Below are 18,929 nucleotides of genomic sequence, written 5' to 3'. Positions count from 1 at the left end.
AGCCAAAATACTTCTGCTACCTCCAGGAAGGGAGACATCGGCCAAATCTGGTCTGTAAGGGAGCTGGGGGATGGGGAAACGCTGGCTTTCCCAAGCAGCCATCCTGCTCTGGCAGCTCCTGCCCTTTCCTGGACAGCATCCCTGGCTCCAATGAGGCTTAACAGCAGCACTGACTGTGCCATCTGATGAGAGGTTTTTTACTTGAAAGCATATCTCATTTTTCCTTAAAACTTCTTGTTATAAGTCCCCCCATTGTACGAAAGAGAAAAACACTGGGGTTTGTGCTTGTCTGGTGCCCTGGGACTTTCTGATCTCTGCCTTCTCCAAAAAAAAACAACCTCATGCTTTTTCCCAACTGGCTATGGACCAGCACAATGTGCTGTGCTTGGAATAAAGATGGGACAGCTGGTCCTGGCAAGGGCTAAGCTGGGAGCAGAAATCCCCTTTTTCATAGAGAAACATCTCTGCCCTGAGTCTGGGTGTGTGACCCGTGAGAGGGATTTATTCTCCTGCTGGGATCAAGCCCTGGTACCCAGAGACCCACAACCTAACCCCAGAGCTGGCTCCTGAGCTGCGGCGCTATGGGGTGAGACCAGGCATCGCCTGTGGTCTTTGCAGCCAAGGACCCAGCCAAGCAGTGATGTTCTTCCCCCAGGAGGGGGTCAGCTGCTTATTTACTGATTCAGCATCGTGGGCTGCTGTTATCTCCCTGACGCATGCACTGCGCTCAGTATGCTGGAATCCCTGGCATTTCTACACAAGTGCCAGCCTCAAGGTATTTTAAACATGGAGAAGTCCTGGACTTGCTGACAGCAGCAGGGATGGGGAATTGGCTCCTGGGGGAAAGGCAGAAGGTTTTTTGCTGGCCCATAAAGCTTTACATGGGTGGTTTTTGGGGTTGTTGTCAGGCACAAGCTAGTCCCAGCTCCAAACCTGGTGTGATTTCTGCTAGGAGCAGGCTGGCCAACACCTGCCCCAAAACTTTCTGTTTCTTTTCATTTTCCCAGAAATGGCACAGCTTCTCCAGCTTGAACATCCAAACCAGAGGCTTTCTACTGTCCCTAGAGCTTGCCAGGGGTGTCTCAAAAAATAGAGAGGGATTTGGGGTATAAAATGGAGCACCCCATGTATGGAGTCTATGGGATGCTTGCAGAGCCCTGGTAGGGGAAAAGTGTTCAAAAGAAGGGACAGAAACTCCAATACTGAGGCTTGAAAACATGTCTGGTTTATTTTAAAGCAGCTTTCCCTGTTCTCCAGCTGTGACAAGCCAGGCAATGCCCAACCCTGCTTGTGGGGGGTGGGATACAAACCAGGGTGCTGCGGCACGGGTGGAGCGAGTGCTTTGCCTTCAGCTTCTTATACCCTGAGCCCGTTTCCTTGAGTGCAACAAAACAAACACAACAGAAAGAGCTGGAGAAGGGCAGGAGAGACGAAAAAGAGAGGTTGTAGTGCTGCAGCTAATGCCCTCGCTGCCGAGGCTGAAGCAGGAGTGGTTTGGCCCAGGCTGAGAACGCCCACACTCATGTCAGGGGTGAGGGCTCTCCATCAGCTGCTGCTGCCTGAAAGTCCCCATGCTGGCCCTGCTGAGGAGCAGGGGGATGTGTAAAGTCCCCGTTCAGGCTGGAGCTGTGAGTGCGTGGGCTCCCCAGCTGCCCCAGCACATCAGCATCTGAGCGGAAAACCAAAGTCCCAGGGGAAACAATGGCGCCGGGCAGGGATGGTCCCCATGGAGGGGATGGGAAGCACCCGAATTGGGATCATGGATCCTGTGCTCCCTGCTGCTGTCACCTCCCCAGCAGCCTTGAAAAGCCCCTTATCACCTTATAACCTAAACAAGTCTCTTTGCACCAGTCTCCCCGTCTCCGGCTTCTGCTGAGTTTTATAAACAACCTTCCCCGAAGAGGCTGACAAGGATGTTTTCTTTTGCCTTGGGCAGCCCAGGAACAGGGGGTCCCCACACCCCGGGAATGACGGGGTTGTGCCTCCCCTCTCCCTGCACCTATGAGGGCTGGCCTTTGGGTGCCATTGGTCCCCAAACGGGAGACCAGGGGCGGACGGCTCCTGCTCCAAAGTGGATATAAAGGCTGGAGGAGCAGCCGCAGCTCTCTGTGCTGGGATTTGCTGGAAGAAGGCAGGATGGGACCCGAAAGCGGCTTGATCCTCGCTCTTCTCTGCTGGGTGGTGGGTGAGGTGGCTGCCTACCCACCCTGGGATTTCTCCTGGGGTGACCCAGCGAGCCGGGGGGTGCAGGCAGGCCCCCACACCTGGTCCTGGATGGAAGACCCCCAATCTCGAGCCATCTCCAGCCAGCAGCCGGTGATGGTGCAGTGCCAGGAGGCTCAGCTGGTGGTGACGGTGCACAGGGACCTCTTTGGCACCGGCCGCCTGGTCAATGCAGCTGACCTGACGCTGGGGCCAGCAGCGTGCAAGCATTCCTCACTGAACCCGGTCCACAACACCGTCATCTTCACCGCCGGCCTCCACGAGTGTGGCAGCATCGTGCAGGTAAGTCCTTCTCCCTGCGGTGCTTCCCGCCGGTATCCCCCCTGGGAGCATCTTCAGGCTGCGGGACCGTGCACCGGCCATCCAGTGTGATGCTGGGGGGAGCCCTGTGTGCCAGGCACAGAGGCCCATCAGGGACCAGCCTGGGGGAAGGACAAGTGGCTATTTTCCCCATACTGGAGTATTTTTGCCCCACAGCTGCTTTGCCCTTTCAGCTGGAGACATGCCGACGGTGCAAAGCCCCCACGTCAGGCCCATTTCACTCACATTTTGGCCCATTAGGAAGTTTAACTTGCTGAGAATGAGGCCGGGCTCCTTCATCCCTTTTCCACTGGCGTTTCCCCCTTTCTTTGGATTTCCCCAGCATTTCCCACTTAGAAAAGGGTGGCTATGTGGCTTGGGTGTGGTGGGAGGTGGGGTGGCCTCTCTGACAGCTTCTCACTGTTTCCCTGCCCAGATCACGCCAGATTCCCTCATCTACCGCACACTCCTCAACTATGACCCCAGCCCTGCCAGCAACCCTGTCATCATCCGCAGCAACCCCGCCGTCATCCCCATCGAGTGCCACTACCCCAGGTGAGGCCTCCCCATCCTCAGTACCCCCCCAGTCCCTGGGGACCAGCACAGGGCTGTATCCTGATGCACAAGGTCCTTGCCCAGGAGGGAGAACGTCAGCAGCAATGCCATCCGGCCCACCTGGGCTCCCTTCAGCTCCACGCTGTCAGCAGAGGAGAGGCTGGTGTTCTCCCTGCGCCTCATGAACGGTAGGTGGGAAGCCATACAGGCCTGCAGACAAGGATTTTCCACCCTTTTCCCAGTGTGGGGAACTCAGGGACCCAGCACCCCACTGGGTACACCAACCTACCCCATGCCAAACACCAGCACTCCTGCTTTTGGGCTAAGCTCTGGTCCCATGGACACTTGGGGACAGTCAGAGCCACCCCCACCTTGTCACCACGGCACTGCCTTGCAGAGGACTGGAGCGCTGAGAGACCCTTCACCGGTTTCCAGCTGGGTGATGTCCTCAACATCCAAGCAGAGGTGGGCACCGAGAGCCACGTGCCGCTGCGGCTGTTTGTGGACAGCTGCGTGGCCGCCCTGAGCCCCGGCACAGATTCCTCACCCCACTACACCATCATCGACTTCAACGGGTGAGCCCCGGGGACCCGCCTGCAGCAGTGCTGGTGGGGGGCTCACTGGGATGCTGACCCTCCCTTCCCACCTCAGGTGCCTGGTTGATGGGAGGTCAGATGACACCAGCTCTACCTTCATCACCCCGCGGCCTCGGGAGGACATGCTGCGCTTCAGGATCGACGTGTTTAGGTTTGCAGGAGACACCAGGAACCTGGTAAGGCTGCGTGTCCGTCCCCCTGCCAGCCCCAAACCAAGCTGGTGTTCCCCACCAGTGGGTCCCCACCTCTTTCCGTTGCCCTCCCCACAGATCTACATCACCTGCCACCTGAAGGTGACCCCAGTGGACCAAACCCCAGACCCCCTGAACAAGGCTTGTTCCTTCAACAAAGCCAGAAACACGTGAGTAGCTGCTGCACCCTGCACCGGGATGTGGCACACCTGGGTAGGTCCCCACCAGCACCCTGCAACCCAGCACAGCACGGGTGTCACGGTCACCCCCATGATGGGGGTCATGGACCCAGATTTAGGGGGGGCATGAATGCTCCATGGGTGCCATCAGAGCTCTGGTGATGATGCTCCCACCCTGCTACAGCTGGGCACCCGTGGAAGGCACCCGGGACATCTGCAGCTGCTGTGAGATGGGCAACTGCGAGTCCCCTGTGCTCTCCCGGAGGCTCAACCCCCTGGACCAATGGCCCAGCCGCCGCTTCCGCCGCCATGATGCCAACGGTAAGGTCCCCATGGGGATGGAGGGGACACCCTGGGGTTGTGGGACATGCCCGCCTCATCACTCCTTCCTCCCTAGGGAAAAAGGCTGAAGCAGACGTGGTCATCGGCCCTGTGCTCCTCTCGAGGGATGCAGGCGCCGTGGGAGAGTGGCAGGAGGAAGGTCAGGGTGAGTCCCGGCGGGCTGTGGCCCCATGTCACAGCCCTGGTGACAAGCGCTAACAGCCTCCTTGGTTTTGCAGGTGGGGTGAAAGCGGTGCCCAGTGTGGGGACAGGGCTGATCTGCATGGTGGCCGGTGTGGGGCTGGCCGGCGTGGTGCTGGCCGTGGGCATGGGGCGCAGGAGGTGCGCCCGTGCCTTGGCCTGAGCGCAGGGCGAGAGCGGAATAAAGCCTGGGAAGGACAAAGCGTGTCCGTGCTGCTCCTCTGCAATGGTACCCTGGGGGCGGGATGGGGCTGGGTGCCCTGCTGGAGAGGGAGCATCCATCCCTGGCACGTGGCTGTGGGGGTGCCAGAGCCCCCCACCTCCCGGGGAGGTCCCTCATGTCCTCACCTGGGTTTCGGACCTCTTTGGGGCTCAGCTTTGGGAGCTGCCCCACTCATGGGTGACACGGGAACAGTCCCCTCGCCCTAGAGGGATCCCAGCTGGGTCCTCTGACCTCTGGCCACTGCTCCTGGGGGGGAGGCTGAGCCTGGGGTGGGGGGCTCGGGCTCGGCCAGGGAAGGACCCCAGCGCCCTCGGGAGGGCCCTCCTGGAAGGGGACAAGTGACAGCCCCGGCACTGGCACCCCCCCTCCCTTGGGGGCCACACGCCCGAGGTAGGGGCACTCCGCTCCGGTGAAGGGCCACCCGCCGGGCACAGGCTGGGGGGGGTCGGGGCTGCCTGTGGGGCGGGGGAGCTGGAGACGGTTGGCCGTTCCCAGCTCCCAGATGCCGGCTGGGGGGGGCTGGGGGGGCGAGAGCCGGGGGGCAGCGGGTGTCGAGCAGGGCCCTGGGACCCTCCGGCAGCCCCGGTGCCGCCTCTGTCCCCAAACGGCCGCGGGGCCGAAGCGTCCGTGGGGCAGCCGGGGCTGGGGGGAGGCAGCCGGGGCTGGGGGGAGGCAGCCGGGGCTGGGGGGAGGCGGCCGGGGCTGGGGGGAGGCAGCCGGGGCTGAACCCGAGCTGGGGCAGCCGCGGGGGGAGCCGGGGCGGCCGTCGGTCGGGGCTGAATGAGCCGGAGGGTCCGTTAGGGCGTCGGGGGGGGCGCCGGGGTGCCCCTCAGCCGGAGCGTCCCTTACCTCGGGCGTGCGGCCCCCGGAGCCGAGCTGCTGCCGGGCCGGGGCGTCCCTTGGCGGGGCGGGGGCCGGGGCTGCCCCGCTGCGTCCTGGGGCTGCGCGCCTGGCAGCGGCCCCCGGGCCGGGGGGCTCTTCCCGGGGAGCACCCGCGGAGCCCACAGCCGCCCCGAGACCCCCCGCAGCCCCCCCGGGCGGGGAGGGGCGGGGGCGGCCCCGGGCGGAGCCTGGCGGCGGGCGGGACCCGCTGGGGACAGGAGGTGGCCGGGGTCGGGGTGGGGGCGGTGTCGAGGAGGAAGGGGGAGCAGGGGTTGGGGCGCAGGGGCTGACGCAGGACTGTGGCTCCCGAAGCACAGGGGATGTCACCAAGGGGGTGGCCGTGTCCCATGCTCCTTCCCAGGCAGGGCAGGCGCAGGAGCCCTTGGGGTGTTTTGGGGAGCGCAGCCTTCCCCGCCCTCCCCACGTGCTGTGCCCTTTGCTCTCCAGCGTTAAAGGACAACGTGGAAAAGTCAATGGCTTCCCCTTAGGTCACCCCTCGGGAGGGACCCCCATCCCATTCCTGGACTGGGGCCATCCTGGGACATCCCTCCTTTGTGGGCCGTCGTGTGGCACCGCGGCCTCAGTTAAACACCAAACCCTCAAAAGCAATGTGTTTTAATGATTTCTGGTTTTAAAGCTTGTGAAAATAATAATAATAATATTAATAACAATAATAATAAACCAAGACTTCCAGTCATCTCAAGGACTCCCTCCCTATTCTTAAAAGCCAAACAAACGGAGCGAGCCCCTGTTACAGTGACGGGATTTCCAGCACCTTTGGTCCCAAAGTAATCAGAGCATCCCGGCATGGCAGCCGCCTCGAGAAGAGGGGTTGAGCATCCCTGCCAGGGCAGCACCTCCAACTCCAGGCTGTCTTCTTCCCCTCCTGGGGAGGCGGCATTGCCAGAGACACCCCCCCAAAAATGCCAAAGGGGTTAAAGACTACAGAGCTCTCTATTGCTAATATGCGATTTACATCATTTATACTGCCGTTTATGGGCCCCTGCCTTTATTCCAGCTAAACCTCAGCATCAGTTTCCCTTAGGAAATGGAAAAAACCCCAAAGGTTAAAGAAAAGTTAAGTATAAAAAAATATTTTGAAGAGTCATTCTCGCTTCCCCTCCTTTTAACGTGAAGAAATGTTTTTTGATTTGGGGGCAGGGGGGGGCTCGAGGAGCTGCTGATGGGCTCTGGGGTATCCAGTGGGAAAGAGGAGCCAGCTCAGGCACTTTCAAGAGGGGGTCAGAGGCTGGAGCAGGTGACGTCCCTCCGGCCCTGCTCCCATCAAGATCTGAAAGAAGACAAAAAAAAAAATATCCCAGGAGTTGGGGAATGCGCTTAGGAAGACATTTAAAAACGTTTCAAAAGCAGAGGGGAGGTTCTTTTGAAACTCAGCTTTGTTCTTCCCCAGAATAACAAGGAAATTCAATATAAACACCCCAAAAGGGAGCAAGACACGACCCCCACCTCCACCGCTGCCAAATCCAGCTTTTTTTTCTAATACTCACAGAGAAAACCCAGATGCAAGGGAGGAAAAACAGAATTAAACCACTTGGGTCCAACCCCCATCTCTGGGTTTTTTTGAAGCTGAGGGAAGAACAGAGGAGAGATGGACAGAGGACAGACCGACATCTCCTTACTGTGAAATCTTGCAGTTTGTCGTGGCGACATAGCGTCCGGTGTAATGGATGTTGCACCTCACCACGTTGTTGGTGAAGTCCGACTCCAGGACAATGTATTTGGGGTTCACTTGAACCTAAAAATGGGGGAAAGGGGAGGAAAAACACCCCCAAAAATGAGTAACAGGGGAGATGAGCAGCCCCTAAACCCATGCTAAAGGGATGGCACCAAAGAAGGTGCATGGTCCCGAACTTCATGGTTGAGAAGATCCCAAGCCAACCCCAAACCAGTAATGTTCTCCCCTAAAAAATCTCCCCCAACGATCCCGGCCACCTTTAAGACGTAATTCCCTGGCTGCACATCCGTAATATCGATCCACTGGCAATCGATGTCGGCGTTGTAGGTGTCGTAGCAGCCTGGGCTCAAGCCCTGCAGGTAGAAAAAGGGGGTTGAGGGGGTTCTGGGAGGGGTGAACCCTGAGAAGCCCTTGGAACGTCTCCCCCCCCCAAACACACCTGGGTGTGGGCTGTGCAGGCATAACGCTTCAGGTTGCCAAAATCGCAGGTGGTGTCCTCCAGGCAGAAGCTGGCTTTGTGGCCCTCGGCCACCTTCCTCCCTGTGGTGGCATCCAGCAGGTCATAGTGGCTGAACTCATCCATGCTGTGGTAGTGCCTGGGGATGGGGATGGTGAGGGGGTGACACACAGTCAGGGTGGCCCCCCTCATGGTGCCGGTCCCTCCCCAGATGTGATTCTGGTGGCTCCCCATCAACTCCAGATCCACACCAGCTTGCCAGCTCCCTCCTTGGGGACATTAATGGCAGGAGCTTGGTGGCTTTAGCAACAAAGAGGCAAAGCAAGGTCACCCCCCACCCCAAGATCTCCAAGCAAAGCCACAAAAATGGGGAAATGCCATTTAAAACAGTTTTTTAAATGCCATTTAAAAAGCCTTAAAACTGCAGTGTAAAGGAGGGCTGGCGGAGGGGAGGTGGGGACACTCACTGGTGGCAGCTGTGCCACTCCCAGCTGTGCCGGGGCCGGCTGGGCAGAAAGTCGGCTGTGCCCTGGTTCTTCACCCGCTGGGGAAACCGCAGGAGCACCCGCACATCGTAGTCGGTGGCTTCGGCGGTGTAGGCAGTGCTGGGGACATCAGGAAAGGTCAATGCCCATGGCCCCCCTGCCCTTGGTCCCAGCCCCGGGGACAGGAGCCCCCCCAGGCGCAGGGCATAGCCTCAGTGCTGGCACCCTGAGGAGGAGAATCCCCAGCAAGTGCCTCTGTAGGGAGGGTTTCCTCCACGGAAAAGGAAATTACGAAAAAAGAATGAGAGAAGAGAAGGTCCCCTGCCTGCAGCACCTGCCAGGCACCTTCCTCTGGGCTTTGCTTTGCTCTGTGCTTTGCTTCAGACTTGGCTTTGCCCTTTCCTTTGCCGTTCCCTCTTTCCTTCTCCTCTCCTTCATCCTTCTTCCCCTTTCTGCTTCCCTTTCACCTTTCCTCTTCTTTCGCCTTTGTTTCTCTCCTTCATCCTTCTCCTTTCCCTTCCTGCTTCCCTTTCCTTTTCTCCTCCCTCCCCTTCCCTTTCCTCTTTCCTGTTCCCTATCCTTCCCTTTCTCCTTTCCTTGTCTTCTCCATTCTTTTCCTTTGTCCTCCTTCTTCTCCATACCTCTTCCCTTTCCCTTCCCTCTTCCCTATCCTTCCCTTCTCCTCTACCTTTTTCATCCTTCTCCTCCCCTTTCCCCTTCCCCTCCCTATCCTTCCCTTTCATTCTGTCCTCATCCTTCTCCTTCATCCTTTTCCTCCTTACCCTTCCCTCCTCCCTTTCCCCCTTCCTTCCCCTCTCCTCCATCCTTCTTCATCCTCCTCCATCCTTCTCTCCCACCAGCACATCCCTTATTGCCCGCTAGTCCCCCCACCTGCCCACTCCCCATCTCCCCCTCGCCCCAGGACCTCGCTCTCTCCCGTGTCCCCATGTACACTCTTGCCCCAGGACCCCCCTCTCTCCCCTGTGCCCCCATGTACCCCCTTGGCCCAGGACCCCTCTCTCTCCCCACATATCCCCTCGCCCCAGGACCCCCCTCACTGCCCTGTGTCCCCATGTACCCCTCGCCCCAGGACCCCCCTCACTGCCCTGTGTCCCCATGTACCCCTCGCCCCAGGACCCCCCTCACTGCCCTGTGTCCCCATGTACCCCTCGCCCCAGGACGCAGCCCACACCCCGTGGCTGCTCCTACCTGGCCAGGCACTTCTCCTCAGCTGCGCAGCGCAGCGAGTACAGGTGAGCTCGCTGCACATAGGTGGATGCTTGCACATAGTTGGGGTCCGGCACCAAGTCGGGGAGACCTGCCAGGAGGATGGGGACAGCCCTGAAGACAAGGACAAGGCTTGGGGACACAGCAGTCCCTGCTTCGAAGCAGCAAGCCCCGACCTAGTGGGGAAATTTTGCTTCGGTCACCACCACGTTTTTTTAATTTTAAGCTGCAGACGGAAAATCCTCCCTTCCCCTCCCCTTCCCCTCCAGTTCCTGCTGGCAAATCCCAGTCCTCCATTTTCCTACACCGGGATTGCTCAACCCGTCCTCCTGCAAGCAACTATACCCAGCCCCAGCTGCTCGTCGTGCTCGGCTGCCCTGCGAGGGGTTATTGGGGTCCCTTGGAGTCCCCCAGCTCCCACCACTGCAGCAGCCAGAGACAGGGGGTGACATAACCCCCAAAAAAGCAGGGGGGTGTGTCCCTATTTCCTGCCCTGTTCCCTGTTTTCCACCACAAAACAGGGGTGAAAGTGGGGGCTCTGCTAACCCCGGGGCCTCTACGCCATTATCCCTCCCCTCCTCGAATTCCCGACGTTGCCCTGCGCTTGGGGCCAAGCCGGGCTGTGGACAGACAGCGGCAGGGATGGGCGGGGGCTGCCTCACTTTCCAAAAGAATTACGGAGCCCAGCTGGAGCTGGCACTCCCCCCCAGCAACACCCTTTCACTCCTCCCCCTCCCAAAGGCTCCTCTGGGACCACCAGCCGAGAAAGCATCCTTACATCTGCACCTCAAGAAGGACTGGGGTGGGGGGGAATGCTCCCCAGGCACTCTGTGCCTCAGTTTCCCTTCTCCTAGCCCTCTGCAAAGTCAAGCCCTGCTCCACAACCTCTGCTTAGCACCTCTCCTTCCTGTGAGCTCACCTGCCCGTCCACATCCCTATGCTCAGCTCCATCTCCCTCCCGGTCTGTCCCCAGCCCCATCCTCATCCACAACCCCATTGCCATCCTCATCCTCAACACCAAACCCCTTCCTGTCCTCATCTTCATCCCCATCCTCATCCTTGTCCTCATCCTCGTCCTTGTCTTCATATCCATCCCCGTCCTCATTCTCAACCCCATCCTCATTCTCAACCCCATCCTCATCCTCATCCCCATCCCCATCTTCATTCCCATTCCAGTCTCCATCCTCACCCCCATCCCCATTCTCACTGCCATCTTCACCCCCATCTCCATCCCTGTCACCATCATCATCCCCATCCTCACCCTTCATTCCCCTTCCCATCCCCACACCCCTCCCCATCCCTCATCCTCACCTCTATCCCCTTTCAAGGGACCAGGGGTCTCCAGCCACACCAGTTCCACCCTTTGCACCCAGTTTCCAGCACATTTCCTTTTTTTCCCCCCTTTTTCCCTTTTTTTCCCCCCCTTTTTTTTTTTCCACAGGCAAAAAGAACAATGCCTTCTTGTTCCTTGGCCTGCCTTCCCTCGAGGGATCACGTCACTCCTTTGGAGCTCGTTTCCTGCCCTGCTTGCTTGGTCATCGCTGCTGATGTAATACCCATGGGGGGCCATGCACGCCAGGGGGGAAATTGGGAGAGCTTGGAAAGACTTTTTCCCCCCACTTAAAAAAAATTAATAATGAAAAAAGCAGTGCAGAAAGACCCCTGGGCCCTGTCCCGCTTGCGAGAGGAACATTTGTCATCATTTATAAAACAGCTTTTCCTCCCTGCTGTTGTTTATAATAAATTCTTGTACGCTCCAGAGAGAAACCCGACTCCTTTACCAACGGGGAGTTTTATTTTCCCCCCACGACGGAGCTTGCCCTGGATGGCCCCGTTGTTATTGTAGGGTCTCACGCCTGATTTTCAGCTCAGACATGGCAGCGAAGGGTCAAACCGCAAGCGCCGGCATCGCTGGGGTTAATGAGATGGCAGGATCGGCCCCACCATCCTGCAAATGTCCCCTTATCTCAGCAGGGCACCAAACTGTCCCCATCTGGGGCTGGCCAAGTCCTGATCGTTTTTGCTGAGCCAGCACTTCTCCACCTCCAGCAAGTCAGGGGGCCTGGCAGCCCCCCGCTATCGCCTCTGAAAAGGGACAACCACAGCAAGAAAATGTTTGTTTTTCCTCCCCCACCCCTTGGCCTGCCCCGGGGAGCTGCCAGAGAAGATTTCCTTCTTATTCACCGTGAAAATTAGAATAATAAAAAAAAGCAGGCCTGCTCCCCACCGAGCTGTTTGTGCAGGTGTGCTGGGCTTAGCCGAAAAATCCCAGCCCCAGCAGTTTTCAAAGAGGGCAGCTGCTTTGCCTCCCTGTGCACAGTCGTGCTGGGTCCCAGCCCTGGGACCACTGAAGGGGGTGGCTGTGAGCAGTGGGGACGGGGACATGGGGACACCCCCGAGTGACCAAGATGCAACCCTTTGTGTCCCCATCCCATCCCCACAGCATCCCTCCTTCAGCACCTCCTGGTGTACCCCTTCATCCCAGCCCAGCCAAGCCAAGCGCTGCAGCATCCCTCCTCCAGCACCTCCAGATTCAGCCCTTCACCCCAACATCACACTCCAGCCCTGCAGCATCCCTTTTCCAGCACCTCTTGGCACACCTCTTCATCCCCCCATCCCACCCCCACTGAATCTTCTCAAGATCCCCTGTTGGTTGTTAAATGCCTGAAGATGGCAACAAAATCAACCTAAACCCATTCCCAATCCCACAAAAGGAAGACTTTCCCAACAAGATTGTCATCTCCTGGCCCAGGTGCCCCATCCTCAGATGTCACCACAGCCACCACAACTCAAGCTTAGTGGGTACCAAAATCCCCCATGGGATTTCCAAAACCTGCTCCCATTCAACAACAAACCCCAGACAATCCGTTTCCATGAGGGCAAAGCAAAAAAAGTCTGCTGGAGATGGAGAAAAGCAGAGGGCAGGGGTCTGAGGAGGGGTCAGGGTGAGGAAGCCCCCGGAGATGCCTCCTGGGGGTCAGCTGAGAGTGGGGACCCCCAGTGAGAACTGGCACCTTGGTCAAACCCCACAAGGAGGGGCGAGGTATCTGCCCCCATGGCTTAAAAGGACACGTGGGCTTGGCTTTCACCAGCCAAGACCTCCTTTGCATGAGATGATTCAGCCCCTGAGCAAGACTTGGGTGGCACTTGAGTCCCCTGCAGAGGCTGTGAGCCGGAGACACGAAAACTTTTGGTGTGTCCTCCCCATCTCCTTGCCAAAGCTTGGTCTTCCCCTTCCCTTGACCAAGCCACATGAGATGCTCCTCCCGCACCTCCCCCATGGCCTGGCCACTTAAAGATTTAGGGCTGGAAGCTCTCATATCTCAAGATGTCTTCATTGGCTGGTTTGGGTGGAGGGAGGCAGATGACCCACGATGCTCACACAAGCCCCAGTAAACCCCCACACATGCCCCAATAAACCCCCTCATAAAAACCAGTGGGATCTAATTGCTTAATTAACCCTCCAGGTGCCCCAGCGAGGGGCCAGGAATGCCGCACATTCCTGGCAGAGCCCGGTGGGATTAGGAGGCTCTTAAAGAGCTTAGGCGCATAATTAACATCTGATTCGGCTTTATAAAGTGTTTTGACTAATTAAGAAACCTGCCCAAAGGGTGGCCCTGCAGGTGACAGGCTTGGAGGTATTTTTGGTGACCCCCAGGGAGGTGACAGCTTTCCCCAAACAAACTTTGGTTGGAGAGAGCAGCAGGTGACCCGGAGGAGAGGCCAGGCAGCAGGGTGGCTGCAGAGAGCCACCTCCCTGGGCTGGTGGGATGATCTTTATTCCCTTATTTAGATTAATTAAGGAAAAATGTAAAGGAGGAGGCTGGGGGCTCCTTCACCGGGAGGTAGGTGTCCCAGTGGTGGGCTCATTGGCTAACAAGGGTTGTCCACCCACCTGTGGGCAGCCCGATCCCCCTGGCAGAGCCACAGCCCCATCACCTCCTGGCCCAGCTTCCAGGTATCCTTGAAGGACAGAGCCTTTGCCAACAGGAATAAGATAAGCTTGGCAGGCATCTTCCCATTTCCCTCTGTCGCCTCGTGTCATCTGCAGGGCAGCTGTCCCCAGACATCCCTCCCCAGAGACACGGGACTGCCAGCATCCCTCACCCCTGCATCCCTCACCCGGCAGAAGCGGCTGCTCCTGGCAAGGTAGGCAGAGATCTGGAGGAAGACCTTCTCTGCACAAATTCTGTTCCCAAGCTCTTTCCCACACATTTTCGGCGGGGCTGGCCGGACCTCAGGCTGACCCAGCCCGGCTGCTCTCGCTGTGTTTACTCACTTGCACGCAATGGGGCAGGGCTGGGATAAACGCTTCCCCCAGTACAAACCCTCTGGGATGGGTTTTTCTCAGAAACTAGGGATGGGGCTGGATGGGTTATGGGGTCAGACAGGTCAGAGGCTCCAGCTGACATGGGTTTCCCAAGGGACAGGCAGGGAACAGATCCCCCAGGCTGCTGCTCCTCACGCCCTCCAGCCTTGCTTCCAATTTCACCACGGAGCAAAAACACTCTTGGCAAGCCTCAGAGAAAAGCCACAGGATTTCATCAGGATCGGGGTCAGTAGGACGTGAAACGACGGCGTCCCTGCAGCAACCTTGGTCCCCTGCTGTGGCCGGCACAGGGAGGTGATGGGGTGACTGGCCCCCAGTGAGGCAGCACAGATCCAGCTATGAACTGAGCGTGCCCTGGCACAGGGCACATGGCCAGGATGGCCCAGAACACGGCACTGTCCCACCCCAGGAGCACGGTGTGTCCCCAGTCCACGGCACACAGCCACCCCATGGATGCAGGATGACCAGGGACATGGCATACGGCCACCCCAGGAGCTGGCATGACCCCAACCCACGGCACACAGCCACCCCACGCAGGCGGGCTGGCTGGGGACACAGCACAGACCCACTCCACAAAAATGCAGGGTGACCTGGGACATGGCACAGCCCCAGCCCAGACCCCATTGGGACTTGCTCCTTCACACACCTTCCCTTTCCTCCCTGTTTTTCACCACCTCAAACATCATTCCCAAAATATGTAGCATCTCTAACAGCCCCTTGGTGGCCCCTCTGCCACATTTGTCCCCATAGCACTGGGGCAGGCAGCATCCTTGGAGCGCAACTGGCCCCAGACACGTGCAGAGGGCTGTGCCCTCGGGGACGCCGTCTCCCCCAGGTGATGGAGCACCCAGGGCACCATCCCCCCCCAGGGAGCTGCCACCCACCCCGGGGTCCCCCCCAGACTCACCCCGTCCGCCGTGGCTGGGCCTGTAGACGCTGCCCACGCTGACCCGGGCTTGGCTATCTGGGACGGCCTGCGGTATTTCGGGGCTCCTGGCAGGCAGGTAGGACTCGGGGCGCGGAACCCCGTAAGGCTCCAGCGCCCGAAAAGGCGGCTGTGGCTGCGGCTCGTAGGGGGGGGTACTGGCCCCCGTACCCAGTCCCGGGTGCCTGCAGGTTGTCGGCGGGCGCGATGCCCTGCCCGGTGGGATGCTGGCTGGCATACGAGTCCGAGCCGCCCTGCTCCGGTGGGCCCCCCGCGTCGTGGTACAAGCTGTGGGAGTACCGGCGGTCCAGCCCATCGGCCGGCTGCGGGGCGGCGGGCACGTAGGGGCGCTCGGCCGCCGGGTAGTAGCCCTGGGCTCTGTAGGGGCTCTGCTCCTCCCCGTAGTCCTCGTAGCGTGCCCGGGGCTGGAAGGGGTACACCACGCTGGCCCCCGCTGCCGCCGCCGCCACGGCCGCCCCGCCGGTGCCGGTGCCGGTGCTGCGGTAGTAGGTGTACGCCTCGTCGTACGCCCGGGGCGCCTCGTAGGGCTCGTACTGGGGGGCGAAGGGGAGCTGGGGGTACGCGGGCTGCCCGGCGGAGGCGTAGGCGAAGGAGGAGGCGGAGGAGGCGGAGGAAGGCTGCCGCAGGCGGCCGGCAGGCCGGGCCCGTTGCGAGGGGGTGCTGTCGCCCACCGGCCCCTCCCGCCAGTTTTCGGGCACCTGCCCGAAGCCGAAGGGGTGCCGCGTCTGCCCCCGCACCGTCTCGGAGCCCGGCCGCGGCGGGACGGCCGGTGCCTGCCGCCGCACGCTGCCCGTGCCGCCGGTCACCGCTCCCGCCAGCAGCAGCCGGTTCCCTCCGGGTCTCTCCTGCCCCGGCGGCACGTACTCGGCGCCGGTGTTGAGCAGGCTGTACACCCGGCCGTTGTTCTCCCACTGGATCAGCTGCCGCCAGGGCTGCCCGCCCGCCTGCTGCTGCTGCCCGCCCGCCAGCAGGCACAGCCCGCAGCCCAGCGCTGCCCACAGCCCCCACGCTGCCCGCCGCGCCATCCCGTCAGCGCCGGCCCCGGCCCCGCCGCGGCTCCCCCAGCGCCCGCCGCCCAGCCCCGGCGGAGCGGCTGCCGGGGCGGGCGGAGCGGCTGCCGGGGCGGGCGGAGCGGTTCCCGGGGCGGGCGGAGGGGCTGCCGGGCCGGGCGGAGCGGCTGCCGGGCCGGGCGGAGCGGTTCCCGGGGCGGGCGGAGGGGCTGCTAGGGCGGGCGAAGCGGTTCCCGGGCCGGGCGGAGCGGCTGCCGGGGCGGGCGGAGCGGTTCCCGGGCCGGGCGGAGCGCCTCCCGGGGTGGGCGGAGGGGCTGCCGGGCCGGGCGGAGCGGTTCCCGGGCCGGGCGGAGCGGCTGCCGGGGCGGGCGGAGCGGCTCCCGGGCCGGGCGGAGCGGCTGCCGGGCCGGGCGGAGCGGTTCCCGGGCCGGGCGGAGCGGCCGCGCTCCCCGGCGGCGGCGGCGGGAGGGGAGCGGAGCGCGGGGGGCAGCGGCGCCCCGGGTCCTAGGCACCGCCTCCGGCACGGAGCTGCCCTCCTGGAGCGGGGCGGGGGGGCTGCGGGGGGCTCCTGCGCGCGAGATGCTGCCACTCGGCGTCAAACGCTGCGCTTTCGGGGGCTTTACGCCTTTTTTTTAGCCCTGGAGTGATTCACGCCTTCAGCTTTGGGGCGAACGCTGCGGGGTTTGGCCCCAGTACCGCCTGCCGCACGCATCCTGCCCGCCGGGCGCCGGGAGGACGGGCTGCGGGGCGCTGGCTGCTCGCCCAGTGCAGCCGCTGGCGTAAAAACCCGAAATGTCGGGGGTTACACTTTTTTTCACCCTGGCACTCTGCACACCTTCGACGTTTGGGTTGAATTCTGCAGGTTTTGATGTTGTACAATGGCCGCGGAACAGTGTTAGGGCTCGTGGAAAGCATCGGAGGGGGGGGGTGGGGGGTGAATGCCATGCGACCCTGCCCCGCGTCCCTGCTCGGAAGGACCCTGTTCTTCCCCAAAGGGACCCAAATTCACACCAGTGACTGTCCCACCGGAGGCCTGATACCAGGGTGAGGGCCTGGACAAGCACCTTCACTCCCTCACGAAAGCTTTCGGCAGGTTTCAAAGGGGAAACTGCCAAAAAAATGGAGCTTCCCCCCAGAATTTGCCTGTTGATGACAATTTGGGTTTTTTTCCCCTGCTTTTGTATCCCAAATGAGGACGAATCCTGCACAAAAGGTTTTAAGCCCCAGGGAGGAATTAAAACCAAAGACTGATTGGTAACTCAGGGCTGGAAATATTAAACAGAAAGGTGGGGTGGGAGGTGGGGGCGAGGAGCACATCTGGGGGGGGGGGCAACCCTGCTGCTGGCTGGAGCCAGCCCATGTGAACCCCGAACCCATCACCATGCTGGGGCCATCGCCCTGGCTCGCTCCTCCACATCACCGCATGAAGAGCCTGGGCAAACTGAGCCCCAGGGCCTCGTCCTCCACAGGGACGCCCAACACCCCGCGCCCCAGCCTTTTTACAGCCCCGTGACCCCAGCCTGGCATCCACAGGGGGATATTTCAAGGCAGAGATGAAGCTGGGAAAAAACATCCCAGCATCCTTCCCTCCATCTGCCACCCTGGGGAAACTGAGGCAGCACCCCGAAAGCTGGAGTGGGCAGCCCAGTCCCTGCCACCCCCCTGTCCCCAGAGCTGCCCTTGTGCTGCCTGGCACTTTCCTGTTGCTTTAAGTCCTGGCCGTAGGGCCGTGTGTTTTCCACGTGTAGATTTTTCCTTTTCTCCTTTCCCCCCCTCCTGCTGCGTTTGTTCCCAGCCCCAAAGCTGGGGATGAAGCCAGGATGAGGCCAGGGGCCAAGGCCAGCCTGACCACAGGGGATCCTTGCACCAGGCTTTTCCAGAGGGCCTGAATCCCCTGCGTGGGACCCCCCAGTTCCCTGCATCCCCCAATATTTCTTTGCTTTTCCTTGCTCCCCCTGCTCCCGCCCGCGCTCCTCCCTTCTCCCCGCAGGGACTGGAAATACCAGAGTTGATGTAATAGGCAGTGCGGCTGGCCAGGAAGGAAAGCCTGGCCTAACCTCCTCCTCCACAGCCCCACGGCTGCCTGGCCTGAGTGGGGACAGGGACATGAGGGGGCTGGCCGCCGGTCACTCCCCTCTGCATCGCTCCAGCCCACCAGGCAGCCGGGATCTGGGGGAGCGATAGGACTTGGTGGGACATAGGGACACACACGCAGCAGGCACAGGGTTACCCCCACACCGGTGTGAGGCAGGAGGGGACTGGAGGGATGATGGGGGGGTCCCTATAGGTTTGGTTCATGAGTGGGGGTCCTGCATGGCTCCGCACCCCATCCCGCTCGCCAGGCCATGAGATGCCACCTGGATGCTGTGTCCGAGGGGACAGGCTACCAGCCCCATAACCCTTAACGGGGAGGGTTGGGGACATGCAGGGTCCCACCCTGCATCCCCACGCAGGTTCAGCATCCCCAGAGAGGATGCAAGAAGGGGGTGGCCAGAGGGCATCTGCCTCAAAGCAGGACCCTGAGCCACCAAGGTGTGACAGGAGGGACTATGTCCTGCTGTACCGGGGGTCCCACCCCCACTAGATGGTGCCAGCAGCCCACGCTTGCCGTGCCACCGCACCTGGGGTGACAGCGGCGAGGAACAGCCAGCCCTGCAGTGGCTGCTTCCACTCTAGTCCCACAGAAACCCCTTCCCGAGGTGGGGTGGGAGAAGGGGGCAAAGGTGCTGGACTCCCGGAACCATTTTCTCCCCCTTTCTTTTTATAAGGATCCCGCAGGAGTGTATGTGGGTGCCGGCATCCAGCACCAGAGCTGGCAGCATCGTGGGGTGGCTCCCAAAAAGAGAACGAGGCAAAGCCACGGTGCTGGGGAAACTGAGGCAGCGCTGGCCTGGGGCAAGCCCCCAGCACAGCTTCAGTGCCTGCATCCCTCCCCGCCAGGCTCAAACCCCCAATTTCAAGTTAATCCTTCAACCTGTTCATTCTGCTTTCCCTTTGCAGAAATAATTACCAATAAGGTGAATTAGTTTAATTCCCAAGTGACTAAAAAGTCATTTAGCAACTTAATTACTTGAAGACTAGTTTTGTCTTACTATTATTTTTAGGCC

General features: G+C 60.6%; 2 protein-coding genes across 4 annotated transcripts; one reads left to right on the top strand and one right to left on the bottom strand.

The window, feature by feature from the left end:
* Positions 1–2,136: 2,136 nt before the first annotated feature.
* Positions 2,137–4,800, top strand: LOC121091523 (zona pellucida sperm-binding protein 3-like). Its single transcript, XM_040601447.1, has 9 exons — positions 2,137–2,505; positions 2,960–3,078; positions 3,163–3,266; positions 3,476–3,653; positions 3,730–3,850; positions 3,944–4,035; positions 4,229–4,365; positions 4,442–4,531; positions 4,605–4,800. The coding sequence occupies exons 1-9, from the start codon at positions 2,137–2,139 to the stop codon at positions 4,727–4,729; spliced, it is 1,335 nt and encodes a 444-aa protein (XP_040457381.1). The 3' UTR covers positions 4,730–4,800.
* A 1,470-nt stretch (positions 4,801–6,270) lies between these two features.
* On the bottom strand, positions 6,271–15,225 carry LOXL1 (lysyl oxidase like 1). 3 transcript variants are annotated; one of them, XM_040602241.1, is made up of 8 exons: positions 12,062–14,764; positions 10,848–11,996; positions 9,519–9,627; positions 8,292–8,429; positions 7,807–7,963; positions 7,625–7,720; positions 7,312–7,427; positions 6,271–6,962 (listed from the first exon to the last, which is right to left on the bottom strand). In XM_040602241.1, the coding sequence occupies exons 2-8, from the start codon at positions 11,104–11,106 to the stop codon at positions 6,956–6,958; spliced, it is 882 nt and encodes a 293-aa protein (XP_040458175.1). In that variant the 5' UTR covers positions 11,107–11,996; positions 12,062–14,764; the 3' UTR covers positions 6,271–6,955. The 3 variants fall into 3 exon arrangements, with proteins under 3 accessions (XP_040458175.1, XP_040458173.1, XP_040458174.1); XM_040602239.1 differs by lacking the exons at positions 10,848–11,996; positions 12,062–14,764 and adding an exon at positions 14,774–15,225; XM_040602240.1 differs by having other exon boundaries at positions 10,848–14,764.
* Positions 15,226–18,929: the final 3,704 nt, after the last annotated feature.

The sequence above is a fragment of the Falco naumanni genome, chromosome 7 (assembly GCF_017639655.2).
Source record: "Falco naumanni isolate bFalNau1 chromosome 7, bFalNau1.pat, whole genome shotgun sequence".
In the NCBI taxonomy this organism is placed as follows: domain Eukaryota; kingdom Metazoa; phylum Chordata; class Aves; order Falconiformes; family Falconidae; genus Falco; species Falco naumanni.
Note: the sequence above shows the minus strand (reverse complement) of the source record. Positions and strands in the feature narration are given on the sequence as shown.